Source organism: Erigeron canadensis, chromosome 5, assembly GCF_010389155.1.
Source record: "Erigeron canadensis isolate Cc75 chromosome 5, C_canadensis_v1, whole genome shotgun sequence".
In the NCBI taxonomy this organism is placed as follows: Eukaryota; Viridiplantae; Streptophyta; class Magnoliopsida; order Asterales; family Asteraceae; genus Erigeron; species Erigeron canadensis.
In genome coordinates, this window is record NC_057765.1 from 32561862 (window position 1) to 32585932 (window position 24071).

The following is a 24071-nucleotide window of genomic DNA, read 5'->3' on the forward strand; positions in this document are numbered from 1 at the left end:
AAATGACGTCCTCATCATCAAAAAACAATGGTCACTGACCGAAGATGAGATGAAAACACGAATCATGGTCGACATCAAAGAGGACACCCTCCTTCAAACTGATCTCTCCAGGGTCCTGGGTTACCTAAGCAAGAAAAAACGACAATGCGAGCACCAAGCCGCAAAGTCTCGAAGCACCAGGCCGCAAAGTCTCGAAGCACGAAGAGGTATATTCTTTGTTTCTGCAGGATGAGATCAAGAGGGTCAAGGGGGTGGTCAATGATGTTTTTCAGGCGGGTCACACGTTCGGTGACCAATGCACTTGAGCCGAATCGTACCACGACAATTGCGGGGAAGACAAAACAACGGATGAAGTCAAATGCCTGCAACACGACAAGTGGTGGCTCGACGAACGCGCTTACCGTGGATTAGGAAATATGTCAATCAACGATGATGAGAATGAAGAGTAGTTATGTTTTTTTTTAAGTTATGCATTGTGTGTTTTTATTACGTACGTGTGTGTTTTTACTTTTAAAATGTAATGTTTTTAAGTGTTATGTAATGTATTTGGTTATTAATAAAAGATATAAATTAAAAAGGGTTAGTTATGTAAAGTTTATAATTTTAATGATAAATTATTAAAATGTGAAAAAAAGATTGGGAGTTTCGGTTACCACTAAAAAAAGGTTGAAAAAAAGTTTAAAAAAAGGTTGGAGGGTTGAAATGAGGTGGAGTAATTTGATTGGTTATTTGAAAGGAGATGAAAAGGTTGAAGGGTTCGGCTTGTTCCCCTTTATGATGATTTTAGTGTATTGATTTTGTGATATTACATCACAATACTTGCATTTAAAGAGCACAGATTAACTCATGAAAGTGCTACGATGTCCTAAAACCAAATGGAACAATTCTGCTCATCGTTTCGATTCTCATATGGTTGTTCCCATACTTTACGATACCTTTTTCAAATCGGTGAGGAACCTGTCAGCCAAAAAAAAGTTACTAGAGTGTGCCCTGTAATGATTTGGAGTGTTTGGAAATGGAAAAATATACTAGTTGTCACATATAGTTTTTCCAGACTACAAAATGCAACCAAGAATCATTGTCAAATGTCAATACAGAACCAACATTGCATACTTTTGATAAAAGTTTCATGCATACTTTGCGAGCATTAATGATGGATTTCATTGTACTTTTAATCTATTATTTCAAGTCAGGAAAGCGTGTAATTAGATAATATTTTAATCTTTTATGATGGATTTCGTTTTTATTACTCGTATATCGCAAACAACAAAATACCGGGTACCAAAACATTTTGGACCAAGGGAGGTGTGTACAGCTTGAGCCTATTCTGCACATAGGGGGCCGATTGGTGATTGAATTTTTTAAGTGTTTTCAAGGAGACATGATTTTATGAACTTGTTTTTTCATACGTGGAAGACGAGTAGATTTGCATGTATGCATTTTATTATGACCAACTATCATGATTTAAAAACAACTCATGTTACAGTAACTTTTATGGTTTAGTTATCACGATTTGGAAATAAGTGTTGTTAATTTTCATTTGAATCTCACTTCTTACATTTGAAGATTTCAAGAGTCATGTGTTTCATCCTAGACATGCATGGTTCAAGTTCTACATGCTGTATAATTTGATGTCACCATGGGAGGCCCGGAGGGAGGGCAAGCAAGACATCCGTCCGGGACACAATTTTGAGGGGACACAAAATTTTCAAAAAATTTTCTATATGTAAAGGTTTTAGGTAAAATAAAACAACCAATTTGCTATGAAAAATGGTAGGCGAACTTCTCGAATCATTGGTTAACTACTTTGGTATGTAAATATAATACTATTATTTTATTATTGTTATAATGTCTAAATTATATAAAAATATTTTGCTATATAGTTGGATTCTTAAGAGTCGGGGGCACTTTTTTTCTCGTCTCAGACTGGACACTTGAATTCTCAAGGCCGTTATTAGATGTCACTGTGCGATCTCCAATGATATAGGAGAAAGAAAAAAAAAATTTCATTGAATTGATTGTTGTTTGAGGGCACAATCTGACGACTCATTAGTTTGAGGTAAACGTGGATCCATATCCTTGGATTGTGACTTGTGAGTAGTCGGAGCGTTATGTAAAATCGGTCGGCCTTAACGACATAATTGTAACATTCCAACCATAAAAAGGTAAATAAAAATAAACTTTTTATTTTTGACATTAAAGTAATTAACTTTTGATTTTAGCTTCAAGATCAAATTAGTTGGAACTTTAGTATCTAGCGGGTTTATAACCTTAGTGCCACCCTTCGGATCTTCCCATGCCGTATCCAGTTTTCGATTTTTATTTTTTATATTTTTTATTTTTTTTGGGTTTTTCTTGGTTCTTTTCATTTTCTTTCACAAAATTAATATATATATATATTCAATCATGCAAACTTTTTAATTATGATTGTAGTATTGTCCCTAAATAAATATATATCTGATGTCCAAAGATATAACAAACGTATATGACAATAAAACATTAATAACAAAATGAATCGTAATAATTGAAATTGAATTATAACATTGCCTTTCTTATTTTATAACTAAAAGAGAAAGTTGTTAGCTAAAAGTTCAAATTATGCTTTATACTTGATGTTTTTTTAAATATACAGTTTGATTAAATGTGAATTTTATACACGTATAATTAGTATATATATATATATATAATATATCTTTTTTCTTTTATCAAAGTTTTTTTTTATATTATTCATTGATTATATTTTGTTGGATTTATTTTTTGTATGCTTTTTAATAACAAGTAATATTTTTTTATCATTGTATGTTGATATTAAATATTTAGGGAAAATACATAAAAAGTTAACATTTTTACACAAAATCTATACTACTATATAAAACAAACTGCCATTCCCCTTTAAGTAATTAAGAACCTGAAATGACCATATTACTCTTCTTATTTATTCACTAATTTAAACATCTTTACCAATATACCTATAATACCCTTAATAAAATAAACTACAACATAGATGTTTCAATCCTTAAATAACCATATTAACCCTTACCGCCGTACATCATCGCCACAATTGCCGCAGCCACACCTTTGTCGTTACCACCATTACCGCTGCATCGCGCGGGTACCCCGTCTCGTTCTTAATAAGTGGAACCTATTTAGTTTTCATCTGTTAAAAGGATCTCATTTTCATAAATTTCGCAATAAAGAAAATATCGTTAGTTTTAAACGTCGACCTCCATTATATATTTCACTAGACTCATGAGTCATCCAATAACACCCTCTAATCACTTTTCTGTATATACAAGAACTTACGGTCCAGATTTTAACCAACACCAAGAACACCCTCTAATCACTTTTCTGTATCCCCGTTTCTTCTTTTCCCCCTGTTCTATTTTCCCCCCAAAACCTATGAACCCTAATTTTTCCCTTCTCAAATTCGAACGATTTCTTATGAATTAAACACAATTAAATGTCTAACGTATATGGAGAAGGTGTTTCTCGTTGCTACTATGGTGATGTAGCAACAAGATTTGTTGATTCCATGGAGCGTCGATGGAACAATTATATAGTAGCTACAGTCATTGATGACGACGTAAAATTTATAAGAATATCAGTACACAAACATTATCATTCAACATTCACAAATTTATAACAAAAACAATAATAAAAATCTAGTTGCGTTTTTCTTCATCTACGTTGGTGGTAGTCGAGAAAAAGTCCAAGAAAAATCGGGATGCTCAACTTTAGATTAAAGGAGGATGGTGGTTGCGGTGTTTTTGATCGGTAGTCATGACGCGTTGATACGTAATTGGTGGGTCAGTGGACAGTGGTATACATAGGAAATTTGATGGTGCAAGTGGTTTTATACTTTTATTATTTGAGCAGCAACCATTTTAATTAAAAAGAGAATGAATAATGAAGGGATTAATTACGGGAAGACCAACGTACTTTTCTATTTGTACACGGTTGCCCATTATACTTTTTTATTGATAAGGTTTACCCACATACTTTTCTTTTTTGTACACGGTTGACCAATATTACCGACTATCACAGATAAACTGGTCAACTTTGGGTCAACCGTGTACAAAAAAAAATATGTGGGTAAACCTTATCAATAAAAAAAGTATAATGGGCAACTGTGTACAAATGAGAAAGTACGTCGGTCTTCTCGTGATTAATCCAATTTTAATCAACGTTCGTAAACATGTACTTTTTAATCAACACAACTATATATTATATTGTCAATTGTTTCCTTACATTCTATTTTCATAATTATGTCCATATTATAACTATACTCTTACACACGACTCAACATCGTTCTAATATAGATCATTTTTAAACCACACGTTAAAAATGAAAATAATATAATTCATAATATAATTCATCTCAGACGTACAACGCACGGGTCTTAAGACCTCGTTACAAAGAAAAAAAAAAGTTTTGAGGTCGGACACCAACATCTACAACGTCAAATGTTCAAAATTTTTGTATTTTGGGTTTCGTATGAAATATTTTGTTGTTATTCCTTTTTTAGTAAGAAAGATTCGCATGTATTAAGTATGCGGGATCATCCATAAGATATTTTTTTTAGCCTTACATCACTACTTAATTTTTTTTGATTAATCACGAAAAGATCAACGTACTTTTCCATTTGTACACGGTTGCCTATCATACTTTTTATTAATGAGGTTTACCCATATACTTTTTTTTTGTACACGGTCAACCCAAAGTTGACCGGTTTACCTGTGATAGTCGGTAATATTGGTCAACCGTGTACAAAAAAGAAAAGTATGTGTGTAAACCTCATCAATAAAAAGGTATAATGGGCAACCGTGTACAAATGGGAAAATACGTTGGTCTTCCCGTGATTAATCCCAATAATGAATTGGAGTGGCATCAAGAAACGGAAACAGGGAACAAAGATAGATAGATATAAGAGTTAACGGAGACTTGACGTCAAAAACTGATAATAGGTTCCCTTATTAGGAATTTTGGGTAAAAATGTTATTTTTTTTTATGTATTAATTTATCTAATTAAGTGAAGTTTTATATAATTTATTATAAAATGCTTGAACATATTAAAACGAAATATTTTATAATTTGTTTTGCATCCACCTGTTCAATCATATGAAACATTTTCATTATCGATGCTAGAGCGATTTTTAATTTTGTGGATTCGACGAAAGTGGAGTGAAATAACGAAAGCTAGCGTATCATAATCGAGACCACGTGCTGCGGGGCTTGGGCCTATTAACAATATTTTCTACACCAAATAGCATGATATTCTACTTCATAAGTGTGTGACTGAGAAGTGAGAACAACTTCCCTTTAAATGTACACTACTAGTCTTCGTCAACTACAATTTAATTAATAGGGTGTGTTTTCCATTATCTTCTGTACGTCAAATGCTAGCTCTTCCATAAATTTGTGGGAATGAACATCCTGCGTGCACCTCTATCCTTCAAGGAGGCCTTCTTACATTCAACAATAATAGTCTTATTATTACTTGTTACACTTTTTTTAGCTCTATTTGTTAATTTCGGTTCTTGTGCTGAAGTGGAAGCCCTCCTAAGATGGAAAGCAAGCCTCTATACCCAAAACAATAACATTATTCTTCTACCTTCATGGAGAGAAGAAAATCCAAGCAACATTTCGGGTCAAAGAATGTTGCTGTCTCCATGCAACTGGTATGGTGTTTCATGCAATGATAATGGAAGCATAAACAGATTAAATCTTTCGTCATCTGGCTTAAGTGGTATGCTTGATCACTTCTCCTTCTCTGCTTTTCCAAATCTTGCTTATTTTAATCTCAGCGTCAACAACTTTTCTGGGAACATCCCACCTGAAATTCGTTATCTGTCTAAACTTGTTCATCTTGATTTTTCTTGTAATCAATTCTCTGGGATGATCCCACCGGTAATTGGACAGATGAGCAACCTCGTTATCCTTTACTTGTACAAAAATCAGTTGAATGGTTCAATTCCACCATCCATATGTCAGTTGAGGTCCCTTGCTGAGCTTGCTTTGAGTAAAAACCCGCTTTATGGTTCAATTCCTACATGTTTTGGTCAGATGTCGAATCTGAGTTATATTCGTCTCAACAACAATAATATTTCTGGTTCCATTCCTTCTGAACTCGGAAATCTTACTAATCTAAGGGAGCTTTATTTGTACAACAATTTTCTCATTGGATCTATTCCAACAACTTTTGTCAATCTAAAGAAGCTAACCACCTTAAAACTTTCCAAGAATCGGTTGAATGGGTCCATCCCCACAGAACTGGGTACTCTGGCTTTACTTGAACGGCTTGAGCTACAATCCAACGCTATCAGTGGTCCTATTCCAAAAGAGTTGGGAAATTTGGTAGCCCTTTCTGAACTAAAGTTGAGTGAAAACCGACTCCATGGTTCAATCCCAGATTCATTCAGTAACCTACAAAATTTGGAAATTTTGAATCTCAGGGCTAATCAATTTTCTGGTCCTATTCCACAAGAATTAGGGAAGCTGAAATTAGTTAAAATAGAAATGAGCTACAATAGTTTTACTGGTAGTTTACCTGATAATATCTGCCACGGAGGGAAACTTGAGAGACTAGCAGTCATTTATAACAAACTGACAGGTCAAATCCCCAAGAGCTTGTACAACTGTTCCAGCTTGATCCGACTACGGCTAGATGGAAACCAGCTCACTGGAGACGTGTCTGAGAGCTTTGGTATCTATCGGCACCTCAATTACATCAGTCTCACCGACAACATGGTTTATGGGGAGATCTTGGACAACTGGAGTAAATGCAACAACTTAACGGCGATGCAGATGGGAGGGAATCAAATCAGTGGTAAGATACCTGCGTCCCTTGGAAACTCTCTTCAACTAGAAGTACTTGATTTTTCTTCCAATGATTTGGTTGGAGAGATACCAAAAGTGCTTGGTAGATTGACTCGCTTGGGGATACTTGTTTTGAGCAATAACAAACTTTCTGGTGTCATACCTCCTGATCTAGGATTGCTAGTTGAACTCATGCGGCTAGATCTTTCCATGAATGTGTTGAACGGGTCCATTCCATCTTCACTTGAGAATTGCTCCAAATTATTCAGCATAAACTTGAGCAACAACAGATTTACTAATGAAATTCCAGTTCAAATAGGTAGATTGCAACAACTAAATATCCTTGATCTGAGTCTCAACTCACTCACCGGTGAAATACCTTCAGAAATATCTCGGCTAAGTAGTTTGACAAACCTCAATCTTTCACATAATAAACTTTCTGGTTATATTCCAAAGAGCTTGGAATCAGTGAATGCCTTCTGGAATATTGATCTATCATACAACCAATTAGAAGGTCCCATTCCCAATAGCAAAATCTTTAGTAATGTTTCTATAGAAGCATTGAAAGGGAACAAAGGTTTGTGTGGTCATGTTAGCGGACTGAAACCATGTGCATCAAGAAGGAAAGCATCGACCAGGAACCACAAACTTGCTTTCACGATTTCCCTTGCATTTCTTGGAGCTCTTCTACTCGGCGGTCTAATGGCAGTTTTTGCTTTTTGTAGTTGGAAATCGAAGAGAATGTCATCTCCACAAATGGTAGATGAAAATTATTATACTGAAGATTTTCTTTCAATTCCACCATTTGATGGTAGGGACACTTACAACGAAATCCTAAAGGTAACCAAAGAGTTTAACGAAGCATACTGCATCGGTAGAGGTGGGTCTGGAAGTGTCTACAGAGCGAAGTTAACATCTGGTGATACTGTAGCTGTAAAAAGGCTTCACCCGTATGCGTCATCTGAGTTAATCCATCGTACAGACTTTCTAAACGAGATCAGAGCGTTGACCAGAATACGCCACCGAAACATTGTAAAACTAATTGGTTACTGTTCACATGCTGAAAACTCGTTTTTGATTTACGAGTATCTTGAAGGGGGTAGTCTAGCTAGTATTTTGAGCAACAAAAGTGCTCAAAATTTAGATTGGACTATAAGGGTGAACATCATCAAAGGTATTGCATACGCTTTATCGTATATGCACCATGATTGTTCACCTCCTATCGTTCATCGAGACATATCAAGCAAAAATATTTTGCTTGATACAGATTATGAAGCTCATGTTTCGGATTTTGGTATATCAAAGATTTTGAACCAAGAATCTTCAAATTTTAGTCACTTAGCAGGAACATATGGATACCTTGCACCAGGTAATTCATTTTATGGCCATTAATGGATATACACAAATTTAGCCGTTGTATCCGTAAGAATTATGAATCTTTTTTTTTTTTTGCAGAACTTGCTTACACAATGAAGGTAACAGAAAAGTGTGATGTGTATAGCTTCGGGGTTCTAACGTTAGAAATCATAAAAGGAAAGCTACCAGGTGATCATACACTAATATCCCCACAGCACGAAATGGTTGACCTTACAGATTTGATAGATCAGCGTCTTCCGGTCCCACTCTCGGATATAAAAAAAGTTATAACATCAATCTTGATTCTAGCACAAAGATGTGTTGATCCAAACCCCAACATAAGGCCTACAATGTATGATATTTCACATACAATTGAATCATTTCGTTACGACACTACAACAAACAGTTATAAGGTTGTGTAGTATTCTTCAGTTTTTGTAAGGATTAGTGGACGAAAATGTAAATAACTACAGACGAATGTATAAAATCTTGTTATTATTTTTCTATTGATAGCACTCTTTGGGTAGTGGGTTTGTTTGACTTCTGAGCTAGCGGATCATTGACGTCTTTTTATGGATTTAAAAGCCCCATTTCACCATTTGTGCAAGATAAACATTTTGTAAAATCTGAGGCTATTTTTAACACAACAAATTTTCAATTGCGGCCCTCCTAAAGTCCCAAATTATATACACCATCAGACATATATATATACACAAGTTCGTATTTCGCAAAATTTAGTACACGATTTCGAAGTGGGGTATGTTCATTTGATCTATTTGTATATCATTTTGCATATACATACATCTATATATAGATCTTCATATATGTTTCACATAATTTGTGTAAGTAAATCTTTATATGTTGGGTGTCAACCGAAAGTGCCCATCTCTTGTTCGACGAAATGCCAGTTAGATATACATTGATAGAGATGATAATTATGTGGTCACCGAAGTTGGTATGGCTTAATTATGTGCAAGAAACGTTGTTATTTGGTATTTTCGGTACCTATGGCTAAGTCTTCTCTTTGATTACATTTTTTTTTTGAAGAACAGTGGTGATTGGACTCAGCGGCATGCCTCGTCATCGTCCGGTAGCTATCGACCACATCACCAGCGCAGTCAATCCGAGGGCATGACTCTATTTGATTACTGTGAGTGTACTAGCTACATTGATGTTCATGCCAATTGAATTCATTGAAAAGAAGGGCTAATTACAACAAAATGTATGCGACTTATCACGTATTCACGTATTGCTATTTTGTGTATCATTGTTCTCAACAGTCTTTTGTGTGTTGCGGTTCTTATATTCTTGTCGTTGTATCATGTATGGATCCGGCATCTTAATATTTATGAAACTTATGATGATGTAGTGACTTATATAGCTTCCGCATCATCAAAAGATCTTACAAAAATTGGTAAGAACTTAGACGAAAGACGGTATAAAGTTTGATACACACAATAGCAATACGTGATGGATTGGATACATTTTCATGCACTTGGCCTGAACTTAGAGTTTGCTATACACAAAAGGCTATTTGTAATATTGTTATCACATACCCATTTTGCTTTCAAAATTTTACTTGGCCTGGAATTCTATGTCAAACATAAGCTCTATATGAAACAACTTTATTTGTTATGTTTTCTTTGTTTCAACTCTGAATAATATTAGGTCATGACATAGTGAGTATTTGTTAGTGGTTGTGGATTGTATGCAGGGGCGGTACTAAAGGGGGGGCAAGGGGGTCCAATGCCCCCCTCCAAATTTAAATTTTGTCATGTATTTTTTAATTTTTCATAAAATTTTAAAATATTTTTTATAAGTTTTTAACATTTTGCCCCCTTTTAGATTTATTTTTCATAAGTTTTCTAAGTTTGCCCCCTTTGGAATTTTTTTCTGGTACCGCCTCTAATTGTATGCTCATATACATATATATATGATACTGTTCTTGTTGGTCACTTCTTAACACTGTATAATAATAGTAGGATGTCTTTGTGTTTTCCTTCAACATCCCACAAGTTGTGGACGACTGTGGCTTTGTTCCTTGGCGGTGCATCCCCATTTGGCGGTGGTTTGTATCTTTCTTATGTACATGTTGCTCCTCAACGAGCTCGAATAAAAGCCCGGAATGATTATGTTAGGGATAGATTGAAAAAGAAGTATGGATATGACAAGTTCACTACTACCGATCCAAAATAATCCCGAAAGTTCACCATGCTGATATAGTCAAGTATGTTCTATTTTAAGCTGCTCATTGTAATTCAGATCCTGCTCAAAACACGTGTTTAGTTTTTTTATATAGTTTTGTGTCATTTCATCGTATTACCTATAGCTGTATGTTTTATATTGTTAATCATTGCAGATCGATCAATTCGACGACGAGTGCCTTTTTTGATCTATGATAGGTGATTCATCAAGCCAGGAAGAATGCATTGCTATCATTGTTCTAACCATTCATGTAAAAGATTTATGGGAAAGACTTGTGCCATACTTCTTACTTATAATGATTTTAGTGTAAACACATTTTATAGTGCAAAATGTTGTATCTCAGACTATATAATCGTAGTGCAAACACATTTTGTAGCCTCAGAAGTCTTTTTTTTTTTCCACATATAACTTAAATGAGGATGAGCTTCAAATCAAAGAGAAGTTATGATGATTTTAGTGTTTTGATTTTTGACATTACATCACAATGCATTTGAAAAGCACAGATGAAGTCATGAATATGCTACAATGTCCTAAAACTAAATGCAACGTTTGTTTAGCTAATGTCAATTCTGCTCGTCGTTTCGATTCACATATGATTGTTCCCATACTTTAGGATACTCTTTTTAAATCGGTGAGGAACCTGTCAGCCAAAAAAAAGGTTCATAGAGTGTGCCGTGTAATGATTTGGAATGTCTGGAAATGGGAAAATATACTAGTTATCACATGGTTTTTCGAGAACCAAAAATGCAACCAAGATTCATTGTCAATACAAAACCAACATTGTATACTTTTGATAAAAGCTTTTTGCATACCTTGCAAGCATTAACGATGGATTTCATTATACTTTTAATCTTTTATAAACAACAAAAGAATTTAATAAGATAACATATTTAATCTTTTATGATGCATTTCGTTTTTATTATATCACAAATAACACCGGGTACCAAAACATTTTGGACCAAGGGAGGTGTGTACAGCTTGAGACTATTCTGCACATAGGGGGACCAATTGTAGAGGATTTCCTTCACAAGATCCAGAAAAAACTCATAACATAGATGACCCACAATGTTATACCCGCTGGTAAATATTAGAGCTACTCTTGTCCAAACTCTCCATGCATCGTCTTTATATATTTCCAACTGTCTGTCTGTCTTATATTATACAAGAGCTCAGATACACTGATTTCTCTAGATTGCTAGACTAACCTTTTGGTAAAGAACGGATACTGACATTAAACCTTGTGTTAATGCATAGTCAATGAAGTTGCCTACAGTCTTAAAAGGAATAAAACATGTAAGTAAAAAAGAACTTTGCACGATTTTGTAGAATTTAAAGATTATGTAATTTCATTCAAAGGTACTGGAATATAAAAAGGGTATTAAAGCTTAAAAAACCTTGTGCATTCATAAACATAGCTTAACGAACAAATACATCAAAATTTTGGTTCCATGCCTTGAAAAAGAAAGAAAAATCTATAGATTCTTGACTCGATGAGCTAGAAAACTTTAAGCAGCACCCTTCCCTTTCTTCTTCTGGAGCTTCTTCATGTAGAACTCAAGCTCCTTGCCCTCCAAGATGTATCTGCAAATAAATGATACAACCGAACATTAAAGAAAAAGAGCCCAAAAAAGCAACACGTGTAGAAAATATATACTACAATAAGGAACTTGAATAAAATTTATAAAGTTCTGACATTCTAGACATGATAATAGATATTTTATGACTGCTTGTATACTCATAAAACACTTCTGCAAGCATACCAGGCACTCAAGCAGACACTATTTAATTTATAAAAAGTTCCAACAGTTAAGACAACATGTTTAAGTCCAAACAAAACTGAAAAATGTCAATTTGACAAGAACCCATTATCGTTATAAACCCACCTGAAAAATTCCCATTTTGACATGCACCGTTTCCGTTATGACCTACTACCCGACCAACCAAATTTGAAATAACTAATCATATCTTATGTATGCCTAACTAAACAAGGTCATCAAAGTCCAAAAGTTGGGTCTGAAGGACTGGTTAAAAAAACACATACCCATCAGCACGACCGCACTGGCCTGGGCGTGAAGAAATAGCTGCCAAAAGCCTTCCACTTGAAAACTGCTCTTCAACATGAGCATCAAGTTTGCGATCTTCTTGGCGTTTCTCCAATTTCCTCACAACATGATTACTCTTCTTTTCCTCTTCTGTAGCTCCGTCTACTTCCTACAAAAAAAAAAGTTAACTATTGTCAAACTTTATCCTGAGTAACAAGCAACAAACTTTTTGTACTTTGTACCAAATCATCAAAGTTATAAAAATTTTGCTTTAAGCCGGCCTTCCAAGTTAACAGGTTTAACATAGCCAGAGTTATCATAACATCAACTCAATTAGATATAATACGTATTTTGGTAGCATTTAATATATAAAATAAAACTTTGAAGGTTTTACATGGCCAAAAACATTTCACCAAGTTGACTACATAACAAATGAGACATTTTGATTCACTTTATATGTAATGAGCCCATAAGGAAAAGCATACCTCTCCCTCTTTCTTGGTAGCAGTGACTGGAGCTTTTTTCTTGCGGCCGATATCAACACCATAGTGTTGAAGATACCATTGTTTAAAGGGTGCAGCATCAACCTGAACAATGGCACTCTTCACTAGAGTCTGAGTCCTGACCAACTCATTGTTTGAAGCATTGTAGACCACATCCAAGATACGGGTCTTCCGGGTAACAGCCTCACTACCCCATGAGAAGTTACCTGTGTCCAACCTCAATGCACGCCACTTAACATTACCACCACGAACTCGGACCCTTCTAACAGTCTTGTTGCTAGAAATTTTAGTGTTTGCTGGCTGTCTTCCCAACTCATACCTTAAAAAAACAGTTATATCAATAACATTGTTCGACACAAAGATTTAGAAATATTCAAACAACATAATAAAGGCTACAACATAACTATTCATATTATTCCAACAAAACCAAGGTACCATTCAATAAAGTGTATGCGAGTTCAAAGCTTTTTAATGCATGTCCATAAACCAATACAAATAATAAAAGTTACATTCAACGGATCCATATGGTACGTGTCCAAAAAAATAACCGATTCGAATTACGCATTTGCGACAGCTAAAGATTGTAGAAAAGGTAAAATGCAAATATCATTATACAAGCTGATTTATCAGTTTATAGCTCCACTAAAAAAAAATTTACGAGAGCTCCGAGGAAATAATACAAGACAATTTAGTAACCAATAGACCTTAAAACACAACAAGCAGACCGATAAATATGTAGATCGATTACCAAAAAATAAAAAATTACCAGACCAACCGAGGAACTCAATACACATCAACATGATCATAACCAAAAGATCAGAAACTAGATACATACAAGATATATATACGCATATGCAAAAAGTAAATATTTTTAATTCAAACTTACATCTAGTAGCATTAAAGAAAAAGTTAAACATTTCTCATAGCTAAACAAACACATTTAATAATCTAAAGCTTATATAAATAGACACACATATATGATGATAAAAAAAAATCATAAATGTATATGGATAGATAGATATATAAATGTATATGTACAGATATAAAAAATGGGAAAAGAGAGAGAGGGTATACTTTCGCTTCTTTCTCCAGGCCTTCTTTTTGCCACCAGTGGCACGCCTTTTGTGCATAGAGTCACGAGAGATACCCATCTTGATGTTTCCAACAGATCAGATGAGATAGAATGCCGCTGCTCCTTCCTGAGCTCGGTGTGTGTGTGTGTATCTTTGTGTGATAAAGAACACAAGAAAACCAAAAAAAAAATTAGGGTTTGGAGAGTGGGTTTAAAAGTAAGAGAGGCTGGCTACTCTAAAACCCTAGAATCCATTCATTCTAATTGGATTTTTGTATCCACAAAGCCCATTGAATTTTAGCCCAATCCGCAAACCTCGCCCCACAGGCCCACAATAGCATCTTTTATTCTCTACTAGCATACTACAAAAACTAGATTATTACATTACCCGCGACATAAGCGGAAAACATATATAACTAATGAAATGTTAAATTTTTATTAATCGTTTCCATTCTTATTGTTTGTACTCCGGACCTTGGTCTTAGAACGGGGAGGATGAGGGCTTTATGATTGTATGTTGGCGATTCCTTTTCGGTAGGAGTTTGTCTCCCTTGTACGCCAACTATGTGTAGTATGTGTGTTGAAAGTGTAGAGAATGATCTCTATTGCGTATATCGTGTCCCTATTTATAGGGTAAATGTATCTTGTCCTCCAAGTAGGGTTTTTCCCTATTAAAATAGATTTGTTGCCTTCTTTTGAGGAGATTCGTAGTTATCCGTGTAACCAACTGTATTGGAGATAAATGCAGATCTTTATATTGGGAGAATGTATATCCTTTCCATAATTATCGGATCCAAGGTAGTCTTCGTGTAGGCTCCGTAGTGAAGTTGCGTATAGGCTCCGTAGTGAGGCTGGGTGGGTAACACCAACACTTATCATTCATCTTCTTCCTATCTTTAAAAAAAATCATGTTCATATATCTTTACAAAAAATAGTTTTTTTTGTATAACTTTGATTTTATTTTTGTTATTTAGTTCATGCTTGTTCATTATTTAACTAGATTATTTTCCCACATAATACACGAAATAAGCGTGTTAAGTTTTTATAATAGCATATAATCAGTATTAATAATAATAAAAAACATTTTAATATAATGTAATAATGTTATTTTCAAAAAAAACATATCTTTTTATTTTATAAAAAAAAAAATTAAATATCAAATTACTAATTTAAACTACCATAGATATCTATTCGATAAATCAACATTATTATTACAATGACCAAACTACACAAGTCAATAAATATTACCTCATCTATTTTTAAATAATATTCATAAAAGAAAACAAATAAAATGGTAGAAATATATAATCATTATATTTGTAAAACTAAAGAAACATAACAATACAAAAGACAAGAATATAGAAAGAATGGTGAAAGTTATCTTTTATTCATCTCATAAGAGGTATATATATAGTACAACAATAGAGTATTCTTCAAGAAATTAATCTTCTAATAAAACTCTATGATCTCCAATGATATCTATTAAAGGACATGGACATCCATTCCATATTTATCTATAATACTCCCCCTTGGATGTCCATCGATTAAAGACATTATGCCTCGTTAAAACCTTACTAGATAAAACCCAATGGGAAAAAATTCTAGTGAAGGGAAAAGAGTACATAATTCTTTGATACGTTTGGGAATGTTGCCTCATTAAAAACCTTGACAGGAAAACCCAATGGGACAAAGTCTTGCTCAAGGGAAAAAGAGTGCAACGCGTATCTTCCCGCCCTCATGATCACATCACTTATAATACTTATCAATCCCAAACATATTCGATGTTTGACATATTAAGTGTCTGAATAAAATAAATCTCTTTGTTTCAATTTCAGTGCTACAGTGACACTTTCAACTCAACATTGTGATCATTATCTTTAAAGTCAAAAGGGGCATTACAGTATCATTTGACCTCATAAGCATGAACGCCATTTATCCCTAAGATTCCATAAACAAGACAAACATTGTCTTCTATTTCACATTTAATTATTCAATCATCACTAAACACTCACTCAGAGTCCTTTAATATTCAAATTATTAAAATACATGAAACTTATATCATATTTATATCCGGATTTCTTTATAAGTTTCAAACTCTATTCTCGAGAACTTTTCACACGTGATTCAAACATTCTAAATCATGAGACATGTTTCATGTGTTTTATATCCCTCATGGAATCTCAATATTAAATGAGCTATATCCTTATTCTTTTAGACGCAAATCAAAATTTCTCATATTGCGAGACTTTTAATTTATCAATAGTTGCTTCCACCATATAATTTCCGCATCTTCAAGTGCATGGACTTCTAGTCCCAAACTACTAGCGTCTTTTAATCTTGGCCAATCATTTATATCATATCAACTTATGTGCATGCATGCTTTCAAGATCCTCACAATTTTACATACTTTTAGCGCTATCATATTCAATCAATCTCGACGTTGCTTTTATTTATTTTTCAATTTCACAATTCTCTAGACATGTCATAACTAGTTGGGATCTCATTATTTCCAGGTATCCGGGGTTTCTCAAAACCTTCATGTCTAGTCTCTCATCATTAAGCTTTTGGGGTCTTTCTACCTCGAAATTTGACCATCTTAATTTTATGCTCCTTTTTGTTCGAGGTTTTTTTTATTTGGAATCGACTTTTCTATCACTCATTATCAATCGGAGCATAAACAGTTTTTTTAGTCAATTTAAACTGCTGGCAGTTACTTAATATTTTGAATGAATTATTTCACAAACTTTAAACTTATATTCATTGATGTGAGAATCTTTGATAATTCATTCTTACTTCTTTAGCTGCTTTTCACTTTCCCTAATGTTGGGAACATCTCCCCCTAATGTTGGGAAAACTAAATCATGTCAATAAAAAACTTAAGCCATAAACAAATATCCCAATCATAAATTTATTTAATACGTACACCTTTTTCATGTTTTAACTCATACCCAAAACAGCCATACTAATGTCTAGTTAAATCAGACCGTTTTGAACTGAATCAAAGCATGAGCCTACACACTTCCAAGGTACGCCTATTTTCCCAATATTATTTTCAACATTTTTTAAAGTCTCATCTTTGTGCAATGGTGGAACAACTTAATCATATATTGAACATTCAAAAACTCTTATGAGACATATATGGTTTCTGACCATAAACCAATTTCAATGGGGAGGAATCACAATAAATTATTGGCATGATGCGAGTTCTAATTTATTACATGTTAAATAATAACATGGCCCCAATCTATAGTCATTCATTTACTCTCAATAATCATTATTGTCAATACAATATGGAACATGCTCTCAATCTTACAAGATGAGCAATTTATTACGCAAACATCATGTTGCTACTTTGGTGACCCATTTAGACGATGCATCGGTTTTAAAACACTAAATGGTCATTATGGACGATGTATAAGCCTACCTACATCTCCTTTGCATATGCTCCATTTAAATTAAAAGGATTCAATCCTTATGGAGCAAATGACCTCAATTTAAATAATCACTTTAAAGAATCGTTTCCCTCTTCAGTATATTGCGCATCATCATTCACCTAAGATGGTCCAACTGGTCATGACAATCAATCAAATAAAATAATATAAGTATATAAACTTCTCGTTTATAACTCACATGTGCTTTGATACAATTTACATAATTTATGAAAATGTAATGCATCAAATACTCTTTAGACTATTGATAAACTGATAGTAGCTTCTCTAGATATTTCATGTAATTTAACATATTCAAGTATGCATTTGCCTGTAACCATATAAAATGAGCATACAATTCAAGTTTCATATAGTTATCATTTATCAATTATTAAAATATCTCATTATACATAAATAAACCACAGATATTCCATTTTCATAGTAAAAAAAACCCAAAAGTAAAAAAACAGAGAAGCGTAATCATATTATATTGTTTGGCCGTAAACGACAATAATCAATAGCCATTTCATAATAATACTCATAAAGAATCATTATCTCAATAAAGCATGCATTACATAGGAATCTCATTAAGTATCGGTATTAGATAAACATCTAGATATTTGTGTGATGCCATCACTGGTCCGAAATAAATTGTGTCCATAAAATAATTATACTACAATAATAACTATCGCCAATAATATATGCTAATCCATTTTTAATAAATAATGTTTTAAACTTTCTGTACTAGAAAACAATACCATAATAGTAATTCATAGAATATATTATGCATATTAGACAAATTGTTGGAGCAAGATATATATTTACAATTTATAACATAGCTTACTTAGTATACAAACTTTCAGCCAAAGCCCTAATTTATTCATTATACAAACATTATACCGATAAACTATCATATGATATAGAAGGGCTAAAACTGAACAAAAAAAATAACTAATAATCCAGTTAAAAAGAACAATCAGAATAACAAGATTTTGGATTAATTTAATTTCAATTGCTCACGTTAAATCATCACCCACATACATGACAATTGGTACTTTTGGTATAATAGATTAAATTTCTATTGAGACAAATAAAAAACTGCAAATATCTTGATTTCTTCCCTCTTTTTAAATATCAATTAGTTACATGAATGACAACTACTACTTGCTCACCTCTACAATTTGTCTCCTTAGACAGTCCCGAAATCAACTCATGTGAGCCTAAGAGACATACAGAGGAAATTAAAGAAAAGAATAAGATCATTCGATAATTAACATTCTCATCAACCTATCAACTATCAATTTATGGAGTAAATTACATAGTTGGCCGTAGTTTAACAATTTTCATAAGTAATATATAGTGTAATTCCAGAATCGATTCATATAATCCTCACGACTAACATATTATATAGTCCTTATAGTTTACGGTGTATATCCTTTAAAATATTGTACATATATAAAGCTAAGTTGAAACCATATATTATGTTAGAATATATAAACATAAACACATAACAAATCATGAGTACGTAGCGGAAAAAAAACGTTTATGCAATCATATTAATTAACAAAGTAATGAATAGAATATGTGTACCTTTGTGCAAAGCTAGATACTTAGGACAATTCCTCCTCCAGTGTCTCACATAGTGATGACAAGCATGGTCTTTAGCCGTATGCTCCTTTTGCCGAAGGGTCTTTTAAGGTTTTGAGACTAAAACACCTTGTTTTCCCTTACCAAAGTTCTTGCCCTTTTCTTACGGTTGTTTTGCTTTCTAAACCATTCCCCCTTGATCATAAGAACTTGGGTGTCTCGGATTTCTTAGGAAGGTTTTTCACATACTCAATCGACATGGTATGAAGTTCAAGTATGCTATGCAAATTTGTAATTGCGCATTAACTTCTCAAAGTCCCTTATGCCAACAACAATAGGCAGAAGATACACATAGTTTAACCTTTCCACAATGCTCAAAGTAACTCTTCATCTTGAGTACATGAGCACTCATCGGTTTCCCATACTCGTGTTCAAAATATGGAGTGACTCAATTAACTCAAGTAATTCAACTCCAACTTGTTTTCCGTACATAGACTTGAGTTCTCTGATCACATCATACGGATTGTGCAATCCGAATTGCTTTTTGAAGCTCGGGAGCCATGCTTCTAGAATCAAATAAGCAACCTCAATATGTCTATTGTACTGAGTAGTTTATGCTTCCAACTGCAAAGCAGTGGCACTCGCATCAGGAATAGCGGCATCTAAGTTTCAATGACACAGGGTTTCTTTTCAACTCTTAGAACAATTCTCTAATGACACAGTCATTGAAATTTGCAGGCGTGATGGCACTTCATTGATTGAATCCATGTTTAGCAATTAGCATATTTACTTAGATTTCAGATTTTTTGTTGTTACCTTTCGGATACCATATTCAAACCTCTCAATTAATTTTATTGTTCTTTTATTTTTTTTCCCCTTTATTTTATAGCTTTGATCTTTGTTGAAAATAAATCTTTCGGATATTCGGATAATCCGGTATTTGAATCCGAAATTTCGAATATCCGAATCCAAAGTTTCGGATTCGGATGGCCAAATCCACTACCGAATTTTCGGATATCCGAATATCCGGTTTTGAACACCCCTAATACCACTTCAACCAGTAACTTAGACTTCCTAAATCACAAATATAACTATTACAAAATATAACATAGACACAACACCATAACAAATAAAAGAGTTTGTTAAAAGGAAAGTGATATTGCTACAACATAAATTAGCCATCTACAAGAATACAAGGATTGTTAGGGCTAAATGTTATTGTAAGCAATATCATTCTCTTTTGTCAAATCTTTGCAACTTTGACTTTGTTACATTCAACTCCTGCATAGCTTTCAACCATTCAGTACTCGATGTATCACCTGCACTAAATTGGTTACCCGTATATTACATAACTTGTGAATGAAGGTCAAACAACAACTGTTTGTAGTATATGGATTGGAAAGTTCTTCATCAACAAAACTTTTGTACAAAACTCACTTTTCACCTGAACCAATAAATCCCTATTATATTACTCGTAATTCCGGTTACCAATTCCAGTTATCAATTTATAACAAAATTAAAACAGGGCAAAAATAATTACTTTAGGACATCAAATAATCCTTCTCCCGGGATTCTTGCTCGTCCAAGACGTGAGGATATGCATCTTTTCCCCACAATGACAATACATATAACGAACCCTTTCATTTGTTGATGAAGAAGAAGATGTAGCCATGGTGGAGGAATAAGGTGAAAAGGAGGGAGAAAGATGAGGGGAAAAAATGGGTGAATTGGGGGGGGGGGGGGATAAAAAATGAAACATCCAGACATAAACAAGTCATTCATTTTCTTGATACGATAATTCGTAAATAAAGTGCAAATTAACTTAGAACTAACAGAGTATGCGCAGATTAATTATAGGTTGTAAAGGTCGCAATGATTTCGAAATTTCAATGCAATTCTCCCAATCCTTATCATCATCCAATCATTATACCATAAGTATTCGAGCTTGTAATTACCCAAATCATACTTCTCATCAATATTCTTCTTAACATCTGCCAATTTTGTTGAGCTGTCAGGGACATAGAATACGATCTCACGATCTTCATATTTTGCAGTTATAATTAGTCTATTGTTATGCAGACGCACACTACTGCTGCTGCTGCTGCTGCTGGTGGTAGAAGAATGCTGATCTTGATTTCCTGCTTGACTCTCACGCAACTCGCTATACTTTCTCTTTCCATAATGATCATGTTCTTGCCGAGTTAGGACTGGATTCATCGCCTCGGAAGACAATATGCAATATTCCTCAGCAGCCACAAATCTCGTTTTTAGTGTTGATAATTCATCACCAAGTTGTGCACCAGAAGCAAACTTAAAATTTGGCAAACACCTCTCTAGTGTAACCAACAATGATTCCAACAAGAAAAAACAGAATCGATTTTGGGGCCATAAAAATTCAAATGCGTAATCAATAATGTCTCCGGTGTGAATGCTCCTCAAGCATATCACAAAACAACTACATTCAGTATTGGCAGGGAGTAATACCAATAGCCCACTATCACTCAGCTTATCAACCTTTCCACAGATTTGTGGTTCATAAGTTTGAAATGTCTTCCCAGTCAGCCCATCTCTTATTTTCAATGGAAGTACATCACACATATCATAATATTCCTTAAGAGAATACGCAAAATCATCATTTGAATCAACACAATAACCCGTCAATTTGACTGCATACGTTTGGGTCTCCTCCACAGAAGATGAAGAGGGCATATCTTTATCATTCTTATAAGCAACCCAAACTTGAGCAAGAGTTATGTGATGCGATTCACAAACAATCTTTATTGCGTCTTCAATTTCATCCGTGACATGTTTCAGGCCTTGTATGTTCTGTTAAATACATGTGAGTAGTAAAGTATTTTCACACATCAAAATTTTAGTAGTAGGACAAAGAACAAAAAAGTGATGACAAATTTAAACAATTGAAAGTGCTCTGTCACATAGTACCACATTTTCATAGATATTTGATCCATGTCACGTTTGAGATACCAATTTACTTAACCAACAACAAACAAAGATTATTGTTCAGAAATCTTTACCTTGTGCGGTTGAGAGTCTTGTGCATGAAATGTATGCAGACCAACGCTCTGCAAGAGAATAACGCCAATTAGATTTAATGTCATTAGCATCTGGACGGGACTATCTTACAAATCACATGAATTATGGCTATATGAATAACATTATAATTTATTAGCACGATCCCAAATTAAAGTTTAAAATGAAACTTATTAAGTAGTAGCAACAATCATATGAAATAAGTCTTTTAAAAGTTAAATAAAAATCCCAAAGACGTACCTCTAGTGCACGTCTCAACTCATTGAACATCACAAGCAGACCCGACCGCATTATGGAACACTCAAGAACACCAATACAAGAACTAGGGCTAGAGCTTCGAAAAGGATGAATAAACACAGGCAGCAATAAAGAACAGGTCAATCCACATTCTACAGCAGAACGCACCAATGGATTCCCGTGGTGAGCCTTCAGGGTTGGAACTACCTGTGGCAACTGGTTCATGAATGCTGTGGCAGGCGCACCATTGATGATCGTTGGGTCATTTTCAACCTCAAACTTATTCACATTGATACTATATCGGTAGTTTAGAGAATGTAACCTATAGTTTTGGTGAAAGGGGTCAAGATGCGCTAAGCCAAAAGGTTCATTGAAAGTGGAAAGTAACCATCTCCCAGAAATTTCTACAGGTGCCCAAAACTGAATTAACCCATTTAAATGAGAGGAATAAATATTAAGAAACGCAGATTTGATCTTCTCGTGAATGACCCAAGTGTTATGAGCACCTGTTCAATATTAACCGTCAATAGGTATTGATGAAAAGTATAGCAATCAAAAGAAACATCGACACTGAATTTAGTGGTAACTCACTGGAAGATAATTTGCTTTGAGGTTGTTCGGTTTGGCTCCAAAAAACCCGCATATGAGGGAAAGATCGGGCGGCAATGCACTGAAGTTGGATTGGAAATGCTGCAAGGAAGTTGGAGATTTCTTTGTTATCTCTACCAGATGTGGCATCATCAGCCATTATGAAGTTTGTGTTATGCTGTTGAACAACTGAATAGTCCGATTCCCTCACTTGTATATCAACAACTGATCTTTGAGGTACTTGTGACAAATGGTTTCTTTGGAGAATCTTGAAAAATCCAGTTCCATGCCCGGTAGAATTTTGAACATCCAGAATCTGTAATTCATCTCCAAGTTGTGCACCAGAAGAAAGTTTAAAACTTGGCAAACACCTCTTTAGTGTTAATATCAGAGACTCCAACAGGAAAAAATAGTTTCGGGTTTTGGGCCATAAGAATTCAAAGGCATAATCAACATCATCTCCTGTGTGAATGCTCTTCAAGTATATGGCAAGGCAGCTACATTTGATATCGAGTGAATCCAATTGGCCATAATCAGTGAGCTTGTGAATATTTTTGCAGAATACTGATTCATATGTTTGAAGTGACTTCCCAGCAAACCCCTCACCGATTTTCAAAGGGAAGGCGTCACAGGTATCATAATATTCCTTGACGCGGCTATCTGAATCATCACAATAACCAAACAACTTGAGAGCATTATTTTGTTTAGCCTGAGTGTCATTCTGACAAGAAAACCAAACATGACCAAGAGGCAGGCTATGTGATGCACAAACGCTTTGTAATACGTTTGCAATTTCATTTGAAGCAAGTGTGAGACCTTGTGTATTCTATTTTCGTAAGAGAATTAAAAAGAAAAGAGATTTAGATCATGGGTTAACTTCAAAAAGAGTTGCAGTAAATGAATTCATTTATATTTAATGTCTCAAATGATACAAGTAGATTTGCATAAAGTTGTTAAAAGGCATGGGTTTATACCTTGTATGGACCACATGCTTGTACATATAACGTGTTAAGGCCGACTATCTGCAATAAGTAAAACACACTGTATGTGCATCACCTAAGTAAATTGGATCGAATAGCAATACACACACACACATATAGGGGAATTATTTAACAAAAAAGACAATTTGTGAATGTTGAAAATATAAATGGTTGGATCAGTGGTAAACACCCTTGCCTCTGGAGAC

General features: G+C 34.2%; 2 protein-coding genes across 5 annotated transcripts; one reads left to right on the top strand and one right to left on the bottom strand.

The window, feature by feature from the left end:
* Positions 1 to 5834: 5834 nt before the first annotated feature.
* LOC122600580 (MDIS1-interacting receptor like kinase 2-like) lies at positions 5835 to 10755 on the top strand. Of its 4 annotated transcripts, XM_043773321.1 has the most exons (5): positions 5835 to 8185; positions 8272 to 8585; positions 9225 to 9322; positions 10152 to 10399; positions 10532 to 10755. In XM_043773321.1, the coding sequence occupies exons 1-3, from the start codon at positions 5896 to 5898 to the stop codon at positions 9228 to 9230; spliced, it is 2610 nt and encodes an 869-aa protein (XP_043629256.1). In that variant the 5' UTR covers positions 5835 to 5895; the 3' UTR covers positions 9231 to 9322; positions 10152 to 10399; positions 10532 to 10755. The 4 variants fall into 4 exon arrangements, 1 of the variants encoding a protein (XP_043629256.1); XR_006324067.1 differs by lacking the exons at positions 5835 to 8185; positions 8272 to 8585 and adding an exon at positions 8746 to 8929; XR_006324065.1 differs by lacking the exons at positions 5835 to 8185; positions 8272 to 8585 and adding an exon at positions 8940 to 9127 and having other exon boundaries at positions 9220 to 9322.
* Positions 10756 to 11755: 1000 nt separating this feature from the next.
* LOC122599433 (40S ribosomal protein S8) lies at positions 11756 to 14159 on the bottom strand. Its single transcript, XM_043771944.1, has 4 exons — positions 13997 to 14159; positions 12905 to 13241; positions 12419 to 12588; positions 11756 to 11958 (listed from the first exon to the last, which is right to left on the bottom strand). Exons 1-4 carry the CDS (start codon positions 14071 to 14073, stop codon positions 11883 to 11885), a joined length of 660 nt encoding a protein of 219 aa, XP_043627879.1. The 5' UTR covers positions 14074 to 14159; the 3' UTR covers positions 11756 to 11882.
* Positions 14160 to 24071: the final 9912 nt, after the last annotated feature.

Coding starts and splice junctions, on each gene's coding strand:
- LOC122600580 (XM_043773321.1), top strand. CDS start 5,896: ATGATCCCACCGGTAATTGGACAGATGAGCAACCTCGTTATCCTTTAC. Junction 8,186..8,271: donor ATATGGATACCTTGCACCAG/GTAATTCATTTT, acceptor TTTTTTTTGCAG/AACTTGCTTACACAATGAAG.
- LOC122599433 (XM_043771944.1), bottom strand. CDS start 14,073: ATGGGTATCTCTCGTGACTCTATGCACAAAAGGCGTGCCACTGGTGGC. Junction 13,242..13,996: donor GCCTGGAGAAAGAAGCGAAA/GTATACCCTCTC, acceptor TGTTTTTTTAAG/GTATGAGTTGGGAAGACAGC. Junction 12,589..12,904: donor CTACCAAGAAAGAGGGAGAG/GTATGCTTTTCC, acceptor TTTTTTTTGTAG/GAAGTAGACGGAGCTACAGA.